Here is a 17,653-nt window from a genome sequence, read left to right on the forward strand (position 1 = left end):
AAAATTGACCCAAGTTGGGGCAAGAAGGCCAGGACTGTGTAGCCCAGGCTGATGAGCCCTTGGATATGGGTTGTCCCTGAAAGGAGACATGACCTTGGTTGAGGAAGTTTTCCTCAGTAATCTTCCCCACAGACTGACACCTAAGAGATGTCTTCTGGTAATACTCCCAGAGCTGGGGAATAAGTTCTTCATTACTGAAGCGGGACCTGGGAGGTACATCATAGCACCCAGTACAATCTTCATGCTCAAATCAACTTACTATGGCAATACTCTCTTGCATTAAAGCTATTTAAGAAAGGGTCCATTGTCCTCACTAGGTTCTGAGATTTTTGAGGACAGATAGGATGCATTTAAACCAAACAGCTGGGATTTAATAAAAGTCCAGTGAAGAAATGATTGAATAAATGACCCAGGGAAACTGATTAACCAAAAACACAGGAGCATAATTGACGAAACAGAGTGCCGATTTCTTCCTCTGCACCAATGTTTCTCACTCATTTTTTCGTTATCACCCCTCTGAGGGCCTATTTTTTCCTATGAAATTTTAATGCCACATATATATTGTATCAATCTGCACATGTAGTATATTATATCTATACTTTATATTATATCTATACTTTATACACTAAAAAAGGGTTTTTTGCCCCCAAAACCAATACTCTTCACCCACACGGGAGCAATACTGCGCCACTGAGAATGTATGATTTACACTAATAAATATAACTGTGAAGAGGATCAGATTACTTAAGTCAGATCTTCCTGTAGTAAAGGAGATGCCTCATTACAAGGTGGGTATGGTGTGCTGAGCATGAAATCAGAGCAAAGGGGGTTAAATGACCTTAGGGGATATCTATTGATATGGTCTAATATACCTTTCCCCACTATAAGATCACAGCAACCCCACAATTAAATAGTCAGGGGAGCCTCCATTATTTTGCCTAGCCTCTGTGCAAACTATTGCTTTTGTCATTTAATTTTTGTCACTTAAATTACAAAGTATCTTAGGCATACAAAAAGTAGAGATAAGGAGCACTCTTTTACCCATAACCTAATTTAAGAGATAAAAACGCTATAGATTCACTTGTAGCCCCGTGTATACTTCACCCCAATCCCATTTCTCTCTCCCTCTCTCCCTATAAATAAGTACTATTCTGACTTGGTGTTCATTATTCCCATGCATGGTTTTACATCTTTATCTATAAATCTATTTTTTAAACTTTACATACATGGTATCGCAATGAGTGTCCTTGGACATGTTCACTGCTGCACAGCATTCCACTGAATGGATACACCACAACTTTCATTTTTGTTACCATATTCACCGTCTTTTCTGCTTACCCTGGCCCCTGCCCTCATGCCCCAACCAGTTTTTAGTTCCACACAGGTTCTTAGCAAATTCTCCAATCTTTTAAAGAGGCTTGGAAGTATCCTGGCCCTTTCAGCGACACACTCATAAACTATCTTTCAGCTTAGTTAGGATACATCTGCAGAGAACTTTATTATTTACTAATTCTTACAAAATTTATTCTGAGGGTAACCCTTTCCTGACTATATCTCCAAATTCTTGGCACACTCAACTGTATTCCCTGCTTTACTGTAAAATCCTCCTCCTAGGACTTCCCTGGTGGTGCAGTGGTTAAGAATCCACCTGCCAATGCAGGGGACACGGGTTCGAGCCCTGGTCTGGGAAGATCCCACATGCCGCGGAGCAACTAAGCCCATGCGCCACAAGTACTGAACCTGCACGCCACAACTACTGAAGCCCGTGTGCCTAGAGCCCGTGCACTGCAATGAAGAGTAGCCCCGGCTCGCTGCAACTAGAGAAAACCCGCGTGCAGTAAAAGACCCAACGCAGCCAAAAATAAAAGAAATTTTAAAAAATAATCATCCTCCTAGGTATATAATCCTGTGACCCAGGAGTTCATAATGTAAATAGCCTCCATTTTAAAGACCCAAATCAGCATTTTTCTTTCATCAGCCCTGAAAGATAAGCTACTTGAATGGAAGCTTCCTGCATTGTTATGGACTGAAAGTTTGTGTCCCCCCTCCAAATTCATATGTTGCAGCCCTAACCCCTACATGACTGTATTTGCAGATAGGGTCTTTAAGGAAGCAATTAAGGTTAAATGAAGTCATAAGGGTGGGGCCCTGATCTGAGAGGATTAGCGTCTTTATAAGAGACACTAGAGAGCTCACTGGCTTTCTCTCCACCATGTGAGGACACAGCAAGAAAGTGGCCATCTGCAAACCAGGAAGAGAGCCCTTACCACAACCCAACCATGCTGGCACCCGATCTTGGACTTCCAGCCTCTAGAACTGTGACAAAATAAATTTCAGTTGTTTAAGCTACCTAGTCTATGGAATATTGTTATAGCAGTCGGAGAAGACAAACACACACTAATCCCAAGAATTTATCCCAGAGTATATGAAGAAGAGGAGCAACCAAGGGGTCAAGAACAGGGAAGACTGGGTTCTACTATGAGCTCAGCCACCCTGACACTGCGGTAGGAGCCCTAACCCTTTGAAGCTTCCTTTTTCTCTTCTATGAAGTGAGAGGCCTTAGGTAGAACTTCTTCAGGTCTCTTAAAACTTCCAAACTAAGCGTTAAATCACATACTGTGGGCTATGCCTCAGGCAATGACAGTGCCAGGATTTTACCCTCAAGAACTTATCATGGGGGGCTTCCCTGGTGGCACAGTGGTTGAGAATCTGCCTGCCAATGCAGGGGACACGGGTTCGAGCCCTGGTCTGGGAGGATCCCACATGCCGCGTGGCAACTAGGCCCATGAGCCACAACTACTGAACCTGTGCGTCTGGAGCCTGTGCTCTGCAACAAGAGAGGCCGCGACAGTGAGAGGCCCACGCACCGCGATGAAGAGTGGCCCCCGCTTGCCACAACTAGAGAAAGCCCTCGCACAGAAACGAAGACCCAACACAGCCAAAAATAAATATAAAAATAAATAAATTAATTAATTAAAAAAAAAAAAAGACCTAAAGAAGAAATACATGGCGAATATCTTTCTAAAAAAAAAAAAGAACTTATCATGGGGACTTCCCTGGCTGTCTGGTGGTTAAGAACCCGGCTCCCAATGCAGGGGACATAGGTTCCATCCCTGGTTGGGGAACTAAGATCCTCCATGCCGTGGGGCAACTACTGAACCCATGTGCTCTGGAGCCTGAGAGCCACAACTAGAGAGAAGCCCGTGCACTGCAAGGAAAGATCCCGCATGCTGCAACTAAGACCCGACACAGCCAAAATAATTAATTAATTAATTAATTATTAAAAAAATAAAATAAAACTGATTTTAAAAAGTTACTATGGATATTCGCAAAGCTATTTAGTTACAAGCATATTCATGACAGAATTGCATTTAATGGCAAAAAACCAAAGAAAACCTTGTAAATAACCTAACTATCCAACAATAAAGTATGTTAAATAAATTACAGTAGAGCCAGATCATAGAATAAGTGAATATTTATTACGCAAACCTGTAAAAAAAAAAAAAAAAACTTTTTTGATAATTAACATCAAGGACATAGTGCTGAGGACTTCCCTGGTGGTGCAGTGGTTAAGAATCCGACGGCCAATGCAGGGGACACGGGTTCAAGCCCTGGTCCGGGAAGATCCCACATGCCGCGGAGCAATTAAGCCTGTGCGCCACAACTACTGAGCCTGTGCTCTAGAGCCTGTGAGCCACAACTACTGAAGCCCGTGTGCCTAGAGCCCATGCTCCGCAACAAGAGAAGCCACCGCAATGAGAAGCCCGCGCACCGCAACAAAGAGTGGCCCCCGCTCACCGCAACTAGAGAAAGCCCGCACGCAGCAACGAAGACCCAATGCAGCCAAAAATAAATAAATAAATGGATATAGTGCTGAGAAACCTTAAAATCATAGATTGGTAAAAACTTTGTTAAAAATCCTATCAGTGGGAATTCCCCGGCAGTCCAGTGGTTAAGACTCCGTACTTTCATTGCCGAGGGCGAGGGTTCGATCCCTGGTTTCAGGGAACTAAGATCCCACAAGTCGCAAGGTGCGACCAAATAATTAATAAATAAATAAATATCATTAAAAAAAAAAATCCTATCGGCGAGCATGGAGCATGCCACGCCTATACACAGCTGTTCCACATGGGTCATTTTTCAAAAAACTTCTGTGAACTGTTTTATTGAGGTATATTTGACATAAATTACAATATCTAAAGTATACAATTTGGTAAGTTTTGACATACATAAACCCATAAAACCCACAGACCCATAAAACCATAATAATAAAGATAACATAGCCATCACTCCCCAAAGTTTCCTGGTGCCCCTTTTAAACCCCTCCCTCCCACTGCTCCTTGGTCCCACTCCCCTCCCCAAGTCACCACTGATTTGCTGTCACTATAGATTAGTTTGCAGTTTCTAGTGTTATACAAATGGAATCATACAGTACATACTCTTTTTTGCCTGGCTTCTTTCACCTTCTTTCACTCAGCGTAATTATGTTGAGATTCACCTATGTTGCTGCATGTATTTATGTCTGAGTGGTATTCCACTGTATGGGTCACTCTGACTCTCAGGATAAGCAGTCTTCATTCCCAACCCAGTTGCCTCCAGGAAAGAGGTTTCAGGAATGACGTTTTATATGTCTCTTAACTTTGCCATGTCCAGGGAATTAGGATTCTGAGTCTACTTAGGCTAGGCCTGATATTAACTCTTTTAGACACAGCTTGCTTTGTCTTTCAAAGCATTCTTTCGTTTAAATTTTACCTAAACTTCATTCTGCTGCAAGTTAATAAACCTAACTTTGTGGGGCTACTGGTATGTTCCTGGTGAGCTTTATCAGGTGGGCTTTATCAAGTGACATGAATGTTCATGACCACATCAAATGCAAAACAGTAAATAGTGTATGACTCCATTTTTGTTCTTAAAAACTTAAAAAGATGACTACAAAGTTATATATGAAAAATGATTATACCTGTATTACCAAAATACAGTAAACATTTTCTTTTTAAGATCAAAGGAGAGTCACAGAAAAAGAAAGAAGAACGGTGACAGGATTTTACATAATCAATACTTGCTAGGCTGCCAAAGGAACAGGCAAACCCAGCTACTGTTACTGTGTAATAGCTTAATTCATGAATCCACAGGTGTTAACCTAGAATGGGCAGTGGAACTTCTTAGGAAAGTTATCATCCTTCATGTCTCTGGAACCAAAACATAAATGTAGAATGATAAATCTACTTTCATAAATATAAGTGGAATTTGCAACCTTTTAGAGATGAAGTAGTTCCAATGACATCTTCTAAGTTTTTGGCCTTGTAATTTACACAACCTTTAATTATAAGTCTGTATAAAGCTTTGCAAGAGTAGCAGTTTATTTTTATTATTTATTATTTACCAAACTCCCTTCCACCCATTAATCACAACATGCATTACAACACAGTTGCAAAGTAGGTCAAAATACTCCTAAATACATTTTTGGATTCGGTACTTATTAATATTACCCCCCTTTCTATTCGTTGAGAAAGCCTGTTTTTAGTTCACTTAAGACACCTGCTTACATGCTAATTATCACTTAATGATAAAACACCCAGTTTCCTTACAGGGAAATGTAACTTGAAAACCCTACGGCAGCCCCGAATATCATCTTTGTAACTGAGATCTGAAAATTCATTTCTTATAACGCTACCCAGATATGGTCAACACAGCATATAAAAACAGAATTTTTGCAAACTCCTTTTGTGATCTGGCCCAAAAGCTTAAAATAAAACGCAACAAGGAATCTACCTCTACATGTAAAACACAATCCAGTATGCCTCTTATTATTTCTTATTAAAGCTACAAACGAGTAGGAAAAGAATACTGCCCACGGGCTTTCCAACTTTTGAATTCTGGCGACTAATAGCAGCGAGAGCAAGAGCGCAGGAGAGAAACCACGCAAAAGCGCCCTAGCCTGGCAGGCAAATGGTAGACACGCAATGTGGGTAGGTTGGCCGTGAAGAGACAAACCCAATTTGTGAACTAAACCTATGCGCTGGAAGAAGAGTGACCGGTTTCAGACTCGGCTGAGCCCACCTGGAAGCATCTAGCCGACCGGTGACCCAGGGAGAAAAAGCCGCTTCCACCCCGACACCACTACCAGAAAAAGAATGGAGAAAAGAGACAGCTACTAGGGCAATTTTAACCCAGACCCCGTGACCCGGTTCCTCGCTCTTCGCCCTCTTCCACACCCCCCAACCCCCAGGCTTCGCCGAGAGCCCCTCCCCTGGACTCATTCAAAGCGCCACGTCTCCTAGCTCCGGGCCACCAGCCATCCCGCAAAGACTTCCTCCGGTTAACCCCTCCCAGCCACCCGCCCAGAGTCACCGATCCCCAAGGCTCGGCGCCGCCACCAGGCCCGAAAGGGTCACCGCCAACTGCAGCCGCGGCGCGCTAGCTCCAACGGCTCCAGCCCCGCCCGGCCTCGCCCGCGCCCACGTGACACCCCCGCCCCGCCCACCGGCGCCCACGTGACCCGCTGCCCTGCTCCTAGTCTACGCTCGCTGCGTGGATCGCGGCCGGAGCCGCCATTGTTCCGCCGAGGGAGGACAGCGGGGCCTGGCCCTGGCGCGGAGACGCCGCTTAGCGGCCGCCGCTGGAGACACTCCCTCCCGCCGTCCCCCTTCTCCTGGCGGCGGCGGAGTGAGGCTGACGGGGGTCACTGGGAGCCCCCTGTCCTCCTGGCGGCGGCAGCGGCCGATCCCCGGCTCCGGCGCGAGGGGCGGCCGCAATGCGCTCGGCCTGAGGCGGTCCGGCCCGGCCTTATCCTTGCTTCCCTTGACTGTTCCACGGCGTCTCTGCGCCCCGGCGTCATTCTGCGAGTGCCCCTGACGGGAGGGAAGATGGCTACACGGAGCTGGCTGGACGAGCTGGCCCAGCAGGCCGAGGAGGGCTCAGCCCGGCTGCAGGAAATGCTCTCGGTCGGCCTAGGCTTTCTGCGCACCGAGCTGGGCCTCGACCTGGGGCTGGAGCCGAAGCGGTACCCGGGCTGGGTGATCCTGGTGGGCATGGGCGCGCTCGGGCTCCTGCTGCTCTTCCTGCTCGGCTACGGCTGGGCCGCGGCTTGCGCCGGCGCCCGCAAGAAGCGGAGGAGCCCGCCCCGCAAGCGGGAGGAGGCGGCGGCCGCGCCGGGCCCGGCCTCTGACGACCTAGGCGTGCTGAAGAATCTCAGGAGCGAGGAGCAGAAGAAGAAGAACCGGAAGAAATTGCCGGAGAAGCCCAAAGTGAGTAGGGGAGGAGCGGCGGGAGAGTAGGGCCGAGGGGCCAGCGTGGAGCCCCTCGAGCTTGCGGGAGGCCAAACGCGAGCCGCCCCAGCCGGGAATGGGAAAGGAAAAGAGTGAGGTTAGTCGAGAGCAGGGACGCAGTCTCCCCAGGCGGAGGAGGTGATCGGTGGACACGTTACTTGGAGAACGGTGGAAACTCAGGAAGTATGGGACCGGTGGGGAAGATGAGTTTAGAGGAAGGAAGTTAGACAGTGCGGGGTATGTTTAAATAGAAGCGCCCGGCGGTCAGGTCGTTCTCGGGAACCTTGACCGCCGGAACGACATGCCAACGTCCCCGAGGCCTGCTGGGTCGGCTGCATGTGTGTGCGGAGGCTGATGGGACCTGACGGTGGGGAAGTTGTGGCAAGACTGCGCCGGGGAGGCAGAGCCTGGCTCGGGTCACACTGAGATGGGGAGATACGGCGGCCTGCAGACTCCGGGGCTGACTCTAGGCTTAAAGGTACCCAGGTCTGGACGCGCTTCCATTTTAGTTGGGACTGTTGAAGGGAGACGTTGGCCCCCTCTCATTCCGGTGCTTGTGGCAAGTGGAGGCCGGACCTGGAGCAAGGCAAGAGGGGGTCTGTTTTCTCGGGTACTCGGGGCTCCGGGGCCCTCCGAGAGAGCGCTCAGGCAAGTTCGGCGGAGCGGTGTGGGCGGTTTTGAAATAGAGTAAAGGGATGACAGAGCAGAAAGGCGCAGGCTGCGCGAGGCGTTCCGGCACCGATTTACCGGGCCACGTGTGGAAATGCAGAGAGCATCACAGCCGTTTTATCATGCCTTCGCGTTTTATTTCTGCGGCCTTTATGGCTATTTCCCCACGGTTCTCCCATTGGAATGTTCATGGTTTTATTCATTTTTTAAAAAAATACCGTGCAGTTGAGCAGGGTATGGAGGGTGTGCAAAATGAGAAACAGCTCCTAACCTATTTTTATAGCCACTGGATTTAGCTCTTCCCCTTTTCAGTACGATAAAGTACAATACTGTGTGAACTGCCCTCTGATTTTTGCTGGACAGTGGGAAGTATACACGTGAGAGTTAAAGTCAGTCATGGAAACTAATACAGGAGACAGATTCAAAAATAATTCTAATACTTTGTAGACTGACAGGTGCTGTAGAGGTGTGAGCAGTATAAATGAGGGTTGGAGAGTGGGAGACTGTTTCCATTGGAGGGATTTAGGCAAGTTATTGGAGGAAGTGAGATCTGAGTTGAAGCTAAAGCAATGAGAGTATGGTTGGTAACAGTACAAAGGATAAGGCTGTAGTAGAGATGTGACAGGTCACAGTTACTGCATTATTAGGTCTAGATTAGACCTGCTGGTTAAGAGGATGCAAGATACATGCAAGACCTGGGAAAGGATACAACTTTGTCAGTATGAATACCACCTTAGGTTAGGAGAAGAGAAAATACAAGTGATTTGGAACATAGGTAATTATATTTAAACTTGTAGAGAGTATCAAGGATTACCAGAAAGTAATGTTATGGTGGAAATAAAGAACCTGGCTCCAAGACAGGAAAGAAGGTGATCTTGAAAAAAACACATATATTAATAAGCCTAGGACCAGTGTGGATGAAGCAGGATGTGAAAATTTCAAAGCCCTGTTTGGGACGTCTGGAATTTCAGATAGACTTGGGTCAAGAGACAGGTGCTCCGAGAGCCCACCCGACGTGCATCACAACACTTGGACGACCCATCTGAAGAAGGAGCACAGACAGGCTCCTGTGGAACTTGTGCTGTGAAAAATGCTTATCAAACTTAGTACTTATTCCTTCTCCTTTTCATTTGAGTTAAGGAAAGGGGAATGAATAAATAAATCCAGTTTTAGCTTTGGGGAGTGGAGAATGGCGTGAGAAAACGTATTTGCCTACCTAATGGTAAAGTTGTGTTGGAGAAGTTCATCAGCATGTACAAAACTGTGGCTTTCAAACGTTTTTGCAACCTACATTGAAAACATTTTACATTGCAATACCCCACACACATGTATCAAACTGTTTTTCTTTAATGATATTTGTGACCCACTAAATTGGTTTCACATTTGATTGTGAGGCGTGACCCACAGTTAGAAAAACACTGCTTTATAGGGTTAAGAAATACAAGCTTCCATTTATTTAGTTAGTACTCATATGGTTTGCACTGTGCTAAATATTTACTTGGGGAAAAGCAGGATACTGCTTGCAAATTGAAGGCAGTAAAAAGGAATATGTCTCACAGTGAAGGGAATACAAAAGTAAAAGCTTAGTTTTTCCCCAGGGAGCTGCTTATTCCAGTTGTGGAAAAAGATATCAGAAAACCCTAGTGTGGGCCCAGGTGGCCAGGAAAAACCTTATCACAGAATTTGACTTTGAAAGTGGGGAGGAGCAGGATAGTGGGAGAGACTGAAGAAACAGCCATGGCTCAGGGGAGGAAGACTTAACTCTGTCAGCCTGGCAGGAATTAGGACCTCTAAATTTGAGTAAGGCATTTAACCATGCTCCGATTAGCTTATCTTGTTTATAAATTGAAGATCTTAGTTGAGTTAAAACACTGCAGGATTCCTCAGGGTGTTAACCCTAACTACTTGCAATAGACTTACTTTGGGGGTTTTTTTGTTTGTTTTTTTTGGTCGTGCCACCCGACCTGTGGGATCCTAGTTCCCTGACCAGGGGTCCAACCAGCGTCCCCTGCATTCGAAGCATGGAGGCTTAACCACTGGAGCACCAGGGAAGTCCCTGCAGTAGAGTTACTTTGAATGCTTGTTAAATGGTGTAGATTCCTGAGCCCTACTACAGATCTTGTAAATTCAGAATCTGTGGAACTGGGTTCAGGGAATCTGCATTTTTAACAAGCTCCCTTGTCTATGAGTTTGAAAATCATTCACTGCAATAGGGCCATAAGATCCATAGTATAAGAGAGATTTCTAAATGGAGTCATGTTTAATCTTATGATCCATCTTTTATTACTACATCATTCTGATAAACATTTTAAGATATACTTAATTCTGATTCAAGTGGAATCAATGATGTCAACTACTACAGTTTTTTAAAAGGACATTCCATATTTGTTTAAATATTTTATTTTTGTCCTTTCAGTCCATCCTTTTTAGTTTTCTCTTAAATCATTCCAAATTTTACAACTTGAATTTTCAAAATTTGTTTCTAGTTGCCTTCTTTTATTTGTAGAGTAGATGTCGTTTAGCTTTTTAAAATCTATTCATAAGCTTTTTTTTTTTTAATTCTTATATCGGTTTGCTTTTTACCCCCTAATTTCTTGCCATAAGTTTTGGGGGGCATGAATTGCAGTTCGTTCCCCTGTTAAAAGTGGAGGGGGTGATGAAGGGGGCAGCACTTTTCACTGGGCTTAGCTCTTGGCATTTTTGGAAAACATTGTTTTCATACATGTATTTTTCATGACACCTAGTTCATTGTGAGTGTTAAATAGGCACTCAGTAAATATTTTTCGCTTGACTTAATCTGCGCAGCGATATGGATGGATGTAAGATCTCAGATAACTGGTCTTTAACAATTGTTGCTTTGAATTTCAGCTGGAAGCAGGTAACCAAGATCATCGTCAAAGAAAATTCATTTTAGTGGACAAGTTTTTTTCATATTAGTTTAGGAATTTTCATAAAGACTTGCCATAGTGCGATTGTTAATATCTATAAGCTCAGTAAATAAAAGAGTAGTGTTTTGTCTTGTTTGCTACTGTATAACCTTGCACGGTGCTGGCAGTCAATAAGTAATTATTGAATGCATAATATAGTAAGATGTCCCACCAAAGTACTTATGCAACATACTCCTATTTTTCATGCCTAGTGAATTCCATGTGAGCCACCTTTTTATTTTTACAGTGGAAAATGGCTGTGTTTGCCTCCTCTGGCTAAAATTTTGTAAGATCCATCTTTATACAGCCAATAAATCATTCTTATAGTATGCTGTGTCTTTTGTAGTCATTACTTCTTTTCCAGTTTCACTGCCGCTGCCCTACTTGTGGACTGTTACCTTTTGCTTAGGCTGTCCTACAGCATCCTAACTGGTTTTCATGCGTCCAGTCCCTTTGTTGCCAATCCTTTCTACCCACTTATGCCAGCTAAATCTTTTAAAGCCCAACTCTGATCATGTGACTTTCAAGTTCACATCTTTTCAGTAGTTCCGCAACACCTGTTGAATAAGATCCAGTGACATGGCACTCAAGCCTTTTCAAGATCTAACCCCATCTTAGATTTATCTCATACCATTACCCCTAAGACATTACCATTAGCTAGACGTCATTGTCTCTTTATTCATATTATCTTCTTCTATTCATATTATTTTTTCTGAAAGGCATATTTTTTCTGTATCTCTACCAATTTCTACCTGTCCTTCAAGGCCCAGCTACATTGCTGCCTTTACTATAAAGCCTTCTCTAGCTCCCCAGCTAGAGTTGGTCTCTCTTTTTTATGTTTATTTTATATTTTTTATGAGAGCTGAAACAAGAAGGCAGAGCATTGCCTGGGAATGTGCTTGTAGGATGACTCAGATCTTTTCACAGCTCTGTGCATGTCCAAGAATGACAAGTATTGATTTTGAGGTTAGAAATAAATTTTAGTGAGTAAGCAAATTTGCCAATATGGAATCTTCAAATAGTGGTGATCAACTGTTTATTTGCCTGTATCTGTAACTGGACTGTTCCTCTCATCTCCAAAACCTCATGTCTAGATGTACACTGGATTTCTTCAATTAGAAACCTGATGTTTGTCTCAAAAACTTTAACATCGCCAAAACAGGGCTTATAATTCCCTGCCCTTTCCCAGTCTTCCCCATTTCTGTAAATGGTAAATGACTCTGCCATTCCTTCAGTTACTCGAGCCAAAAATCTAAGAATCGTTCTTGGTTCTTCTAGTTTCCTTACCTCCTCATCTTCACCTCATATCCTAATCCTTCAGCAAGTACCATCAGTTTTATCTCCAAAACGTATATTTAGTCCAGCTATTATCACCTTAACTCACTTGTACAGCAGTAGCTTCTGTTGGCTGCCCCCAGTCCTTCCTCAACACCCTAGTAAGGAGTCTTTTTAAAAACAAGTCACCATCTTGTCTAAAACGAACATTTCAGTAGCTTTTGCATTTAAAATCTAAACTTCTTTCCTATATGGCCCAGCACCTGCTTTTTTTTCTAAGCAATTTTGAGTTGGTTTCCTCTCATTTGCTACCTTCACCTATAGTAATCTTTTTCAGTTCTTCAAACTCTCACAACCCAGTACCTTTATGTGAGCTGTTATTAACACTTCTGGAACCATCTTGACCGCACTGTTCTAATCAGCCTTTAGATCTCACTTTAAAACTCACCTTCCCAGAAAATGCTTTCCTGATCACCCTATTTGAAATAGGCATCCCCTTCTATTTTCTGTCTTAACCTCTTATATGTGTTTCCTTTATTGTAGTTTGTAAGTTGTCTAGTAACTTACTCATTTACTTTTGCTCGGTGTCTTTTCTCTCCACTAGATTATAAGCCTTGATATGGGATAGCAAGCAGTGACTGGCATATAAGAGCCTTTGATAATTATTTGTTAAACTAAGTGCTGAATGAAGTATCTAAAATGACATCTCACTGTTTAGTTGAATAATCTAATCTGTTATTGGGCTAAGTAAATTTGTTTTTTAAGGTATTCTCAATAGAATTATGTCTTTTATTCATAGGTGGTGGTTTTGCCATGTCATCCCAGGTATTACTAAAGTTTCGTGTCATCTACAGGATTTTCTTTTTCCCTTTAAGTCACTAGTCCTCTTAGTTTTAAGTCTTAGAAGAATACTCATTTGATTTAAAAATCCTGAGTGATAGGTAAAACAAACATTCCTGATTTTACAAAAAGGAATCTTGAGATTCAGAGAGATTAAGTGACTTATTCAAGGTCATAGAGCAAAGGCATTTCAAAGGCAAAACAATACCCTGATTTCTAGTCTAAGAACTCACTGTTATTTCCATTATACCTCTCTGATTTTTTTTTTTTTGTAACCTCTCATTTTGATAGCATGTTCCAGGATATTATATTGCATTCAGAGAACAAATCTAATTTTCTCAGTGAGTTACAACTTTGTTGCTTTTAAATTTTACTTTTAGAATCAGAAGTTTCTGCTGAAAATTATAATGACCTTTACAGAAGCTCCAGAATTTTGGCTCCATTTGTTTGGTTACATGACAGGACTTTTTCATCCTGTCATTTTCTTCTGCCAGAGGCCTTGCAGAAAAGACCTTCAATAGTTCTGACAGAAAAGACCTTAAATAATTGTGCTCATCTTAAATACCAAGAGCAGCAATAAACCCTCCGAACACTTGTTTTTGTTGCACTTTGGCTTTATTGAGTAATGTACTACTTCTTAAGGTTGTGAAAGCCTTGAAAGCATTTTTAAATGATTGTTACTATTATTACTATTCAAACAAAATCATAAGATCTCTGTGAGGACTTGGTGTTATCTGACCAGTTTTATTTGGCCGCGCCACATGGCTTGTGGGATCTTAGTTCCCCCACCAGGGATTGAACCCGGCCCTTGGCAGTGAAAACACCAAGTTCCTAACCACTGGATCACCTGGGAATTCCTGTCCAGTTTTTAAATTTACTCTGTTTTCTCTCCAACTATGCTAGTGGTTTTCAAACTGTTCCACAGAATGCCAGTGTTCCAGAAGGCATCCATCAGGATCTGAGAAAGAATTACACGGATATGTGTCTGCTGTATCACCTGTAATCCTTACCTCAGTACCCATCTGACATAAAACCTTGAAAACCAATGCTGTATTTAGTGTTTCAAAAATCATCTTTAGAATAATTTGGCCATGTGATAGGTATTGAATGTCATCTCTCTAACCTATAAAAGTAGCCCTGAGCATCCCTGATGCAATCAACAAAGAGATGTTTTGGAATCCCCGAAGAGGATTTAGTTTTGGCTAGCTGTTGAGAAGGCACAAGGATCTTTACCCTAAAGGAAATATCTCAGGATATATAGCAAGATTTTGCAAATTTGATTTATAGGCCATATTTGTAAGATTATCCTCTTAGTTTTTAGGAGTTTAAAATTGGGGTTGAATTTAAAAATAAGTTGGTAAATTACTGTGACTGAAGCTGTAGTTTATGTGTATGTTTAGTTTATGTAATTGATATGTGCACAACATTTGGCAGGAAAAAACACACAATTTGTGTTTTCAAATAAATGACAAGAAATTGTTCTGTCTTGAATATGTATCAGCACTCTTCACAACTAAAACTAAGAAACTGACCAAGACTAAGTCTTGTCCATTGAATGAGATAATGCATGTGCTTGGCACATGGCAAATACTTGGAAATTATTAGGTCTATCAGCTAAAGATGATATCTCTTGAATTTCCATGATGTCTTGCCTTTATTTTTTTTTATCATGGACATAATATGTAGTCTTACGCTTCCTGTATGCTCAGTATAATTTCCAGCTAAGAAAATTGAGACTCCAGTGAAGTAGTAACTTGTCCAGGGTGATAGACATTTGGGGATTCAACCGTGGTCTCAGCTTGCCTTCAAAACTCATACTCTTCTCCTTTAAGAGGCTGGGGGGGCTTCCCTGGTGGCGCAGTGGTTGAGCATCTGCCTGCCAATGCAGGGCACACGGGTTCGAGCCCTGGTCTGGGAAGATCCCACATGCCGCGGAGCGACTAGGCCCGTGAGCCACAGCTGCTGGGCCTGCGCGTCTGGAGGCTGTGCTCCGCAACAAGAGAGGCCGCGATGGTGAGAGGCCCGCGCACCGCGATGAAGAGTGGTCCCCGTTTGCCGCAGCTGGAGGAGGCCCTCGCACAGAAACTAAGACCCAACACAGCCCAAAAATAAATAAATAATTAATTAATTTAAAAAAAAAAAAAAAGAGGCTGGGGAATGGGGACGGGATGGGGGGGGTGGGGGAGGCAGAGTACATCTTTTGTCTGGTATTTTAGTGTGTGCTATTGTGTTCTTCCTTTGCTTTGGTCTAAGCTTCTTGAGGGCAGGAATTGTGCCTCACTTGCCTTTGTTTCAAGGTTTTAAGGGTTCTGCATATTACTCTACTGAGTTCACTTACTGGATGTTGAGTGAATGAACATGAATGAATATTGTGTAATTTTTCTAGAAAACAGTGAAACTATAAGCAGCTTTTTAAAAAAGAAAGATAGTATGACATGTCTCTAGAGCAAGCCTGGACTATTTCTAGCCTCTGAGAGGATACATTTACTCATCATTTGTATTCTGTTAACTTCCCAAAAGAATTTGTGTCTGGAGCATTGGGCCCATTGGATACATGTACAGTTTGTTAGCCCTCTTGACCACCAGGACTTAACATTTATTTTGAGCTTGCTAGTATGAAAAATGACTTGAGTGCTGGAACATGGGTTGAGTATATGGGCCATCATAGCTTTGGAGAGGAAAGGATATTGAAGGGAAGAAACTTTCTTGAGCAAGTAAAGTATGCTTTCACATGTTTTCTCATTTACTGTCACTTTAACAAGTTACATAAGACAAGTTACATATTTTCTTCGTATTTACAGATGATGAAGTTGAGGGTTAAGTCAAGGAAAATGCTTAAAGTCACGGTGATTAAATATGGAAGTTGGGCCTTAATCCCAGGTTGTCCACTCCAAAGCCCATAGTCTTTTCATATTTCCCCTTTTTTTGGTAGTTAGTAGACTGCCCTTCTAGTTTCTAAACTTAAGAAATGGACTTCCCTGGTGGTGCAGTGGTTAAGAATCCGCCTGCCAATGCAGGGAACACGGGTTCGGGAAGATCCCACATTCCGCAGAGCAACTAAGCTCGTGTGCCACAACTACTGAGCCTGCACTCTAGAGCTCACGGGCCACAACTGCTGAGCCCACGGGCCACAACTGCTGAAGCCTGGGCGCCTAGAGCCCATGCTCCGCAACAAGAGAAGCCACCGCAATGAGAAGCCCATGCACCGCAACAAAGAGTAGCCCCCGCTTGCCGCAACTAGAGAAAGCCTGTGCGCAGCAACGAAGACCCAACACAGCCAAAACTAAATAAAATAAATTTTTTAAAAAAATTAAGAAAAAATAAATAAATAAACTTAAGAAGTTTCCAAGTAATTTGAAGTCATGGTTTTTACATTTCGTGGCTAAAAATAAAATTTATATAACTGAGAATAGGATTCTAAATGCTTTCATTTTAGAAGTGTCAAATGTTAAACCTTGTTTATGCTTACCTTAGCTATAGATTCTTCTGCAATTTAGAATCAGTTTAACAGATATATAAAGGCCACTCAAATGGAGTAGAAGTCTATTATTGAGCATATCTTCTTATTCTGAACCTTGAATCTCCCAGAGGGCAGATTATTTTCGTATGTCCTCGTCCCTGAGGTCCCTAGCGAGGTGCCTTGTGCTTAAGTACTTAATAAATGTTTATGGAATTAGTAAATTGGAGATTGACTAACGTGAAGAATTTTATTTCCTTGAGTAGTTATCAAATAAGACCCTGTTCCCCTGCTGTGTGGCCCCCTCCTCCATTTTATTTTCCTGATTGTCAGCTAGGTGTCTTCATTCTGCCATATCACCCTCCCAACACACACACGTTCTTTTGTGAATGTATTTTTTAAAAGGATCTGGGATGGGAGTTGAGGGAATGTTTAATAATAAGGCTGACATGGCATTGTCTACAAGTTTATCCCTGTAAGAAATGATTATATCATTTTTCTGTTACTGGTTGATTTTCACCAAATTTGAAGGACATTTTGGGGTGGTCTAATTTAAAATATAGATTGCATGCTATATATAAAATTAGCTTTGGTTGGCCCTGGAGGGGAACACCTCAAAATTTTCCAGAGGATTTTAAACCGGGGTACAGCAAGAGGCCCATGTAATTCTAACCTGTAGAAACAACACCATATATATTATAAAGTCTCTATGATCAGAGAAGATACTTTCATGTAAAACCCAGCATGGAAGTCACATTGGATTTGAAGTGTTAGTTTGCGTGTGAGCAGATCTGCATAATATGCTTCCATTTAGGGATTTGCTAATTTAAATGTGGTTAATGCTTTACCCAGGACAAGGCTTCCTTGACCAGCTAGTAGAGATCAGATTAGTGCTGTTGATAGGTAGGAGAGGCACAACCACCATAGTGTATCCTCTTTTCCTGCTACCTAAGAATGCTGTTGACTTTTCCCTTGGGATAGGGGGCTTATTATTTCATGGTGTCAGGCATTTGTGGGGAGCTGTTGATGACTTATGGAACCCCAATAGTTATGAGACCTATATAAAGCCCAAAAGTTAGTGGAAAATTGGGAAATCTGCATAGACCAGAGGGAACAGCTGCAGTTCTAGCCACTACATAAGTTGTTGCAAAGAAGCAAGTAAAATTGGCACAGGTTGGAACGTGGGACCACCTTTGGCTTGCTGATCATCGCAGAGC

At 42.9% G+C, this 17,653-nt stretch overlaps 1 protein-coding gene across 2 annotated transcripts in view; it reads left to right on the forward strand.

Annotated features, from left to right (window-relative positions):
• The first annotated feature begins 6,522 nt into the window (after window positions 1-6,522).
• MTDH (metadherin) overlaps window positions 6,523-17,653 on the forward strand; it is a 56,898-nt gene continuing 45,767 nt past the window's right edge. Inside the window, exon 1 of one of the 2 annotated variants that reach the window (XM_068525317.1) lies at window positions 6,523-7,247. In XM_068525317.1, coding sequence (XP_068381418.1) covers window positions 6,867-7,247 — 381 coding nt within the window. In that variant the 5' untranslated portion in view covers window positions 6,523-6,866. The remainder of the gene's footprint in view (window positions 7,248-17,653) is intronic. The other variant, XM_068525318.1, reaches the window with a different exon arrangement.

The sequence above is a fragment of the Eschrichtius robustus genome, chromosome 17 (assembly GCF_028021215.1).
Source record: "Eschrichtius robustus isolate mEscRob2 chromosome 17, mEscRob2.pri, whole genome shotgun sequence".
Lineage (NCBI taxonomy): Eukaryota > Metazoa > Chordata > Mammalia > Artiodactyla > Eschrichtiidae > Eschrichtius > Eschrichtius robustus.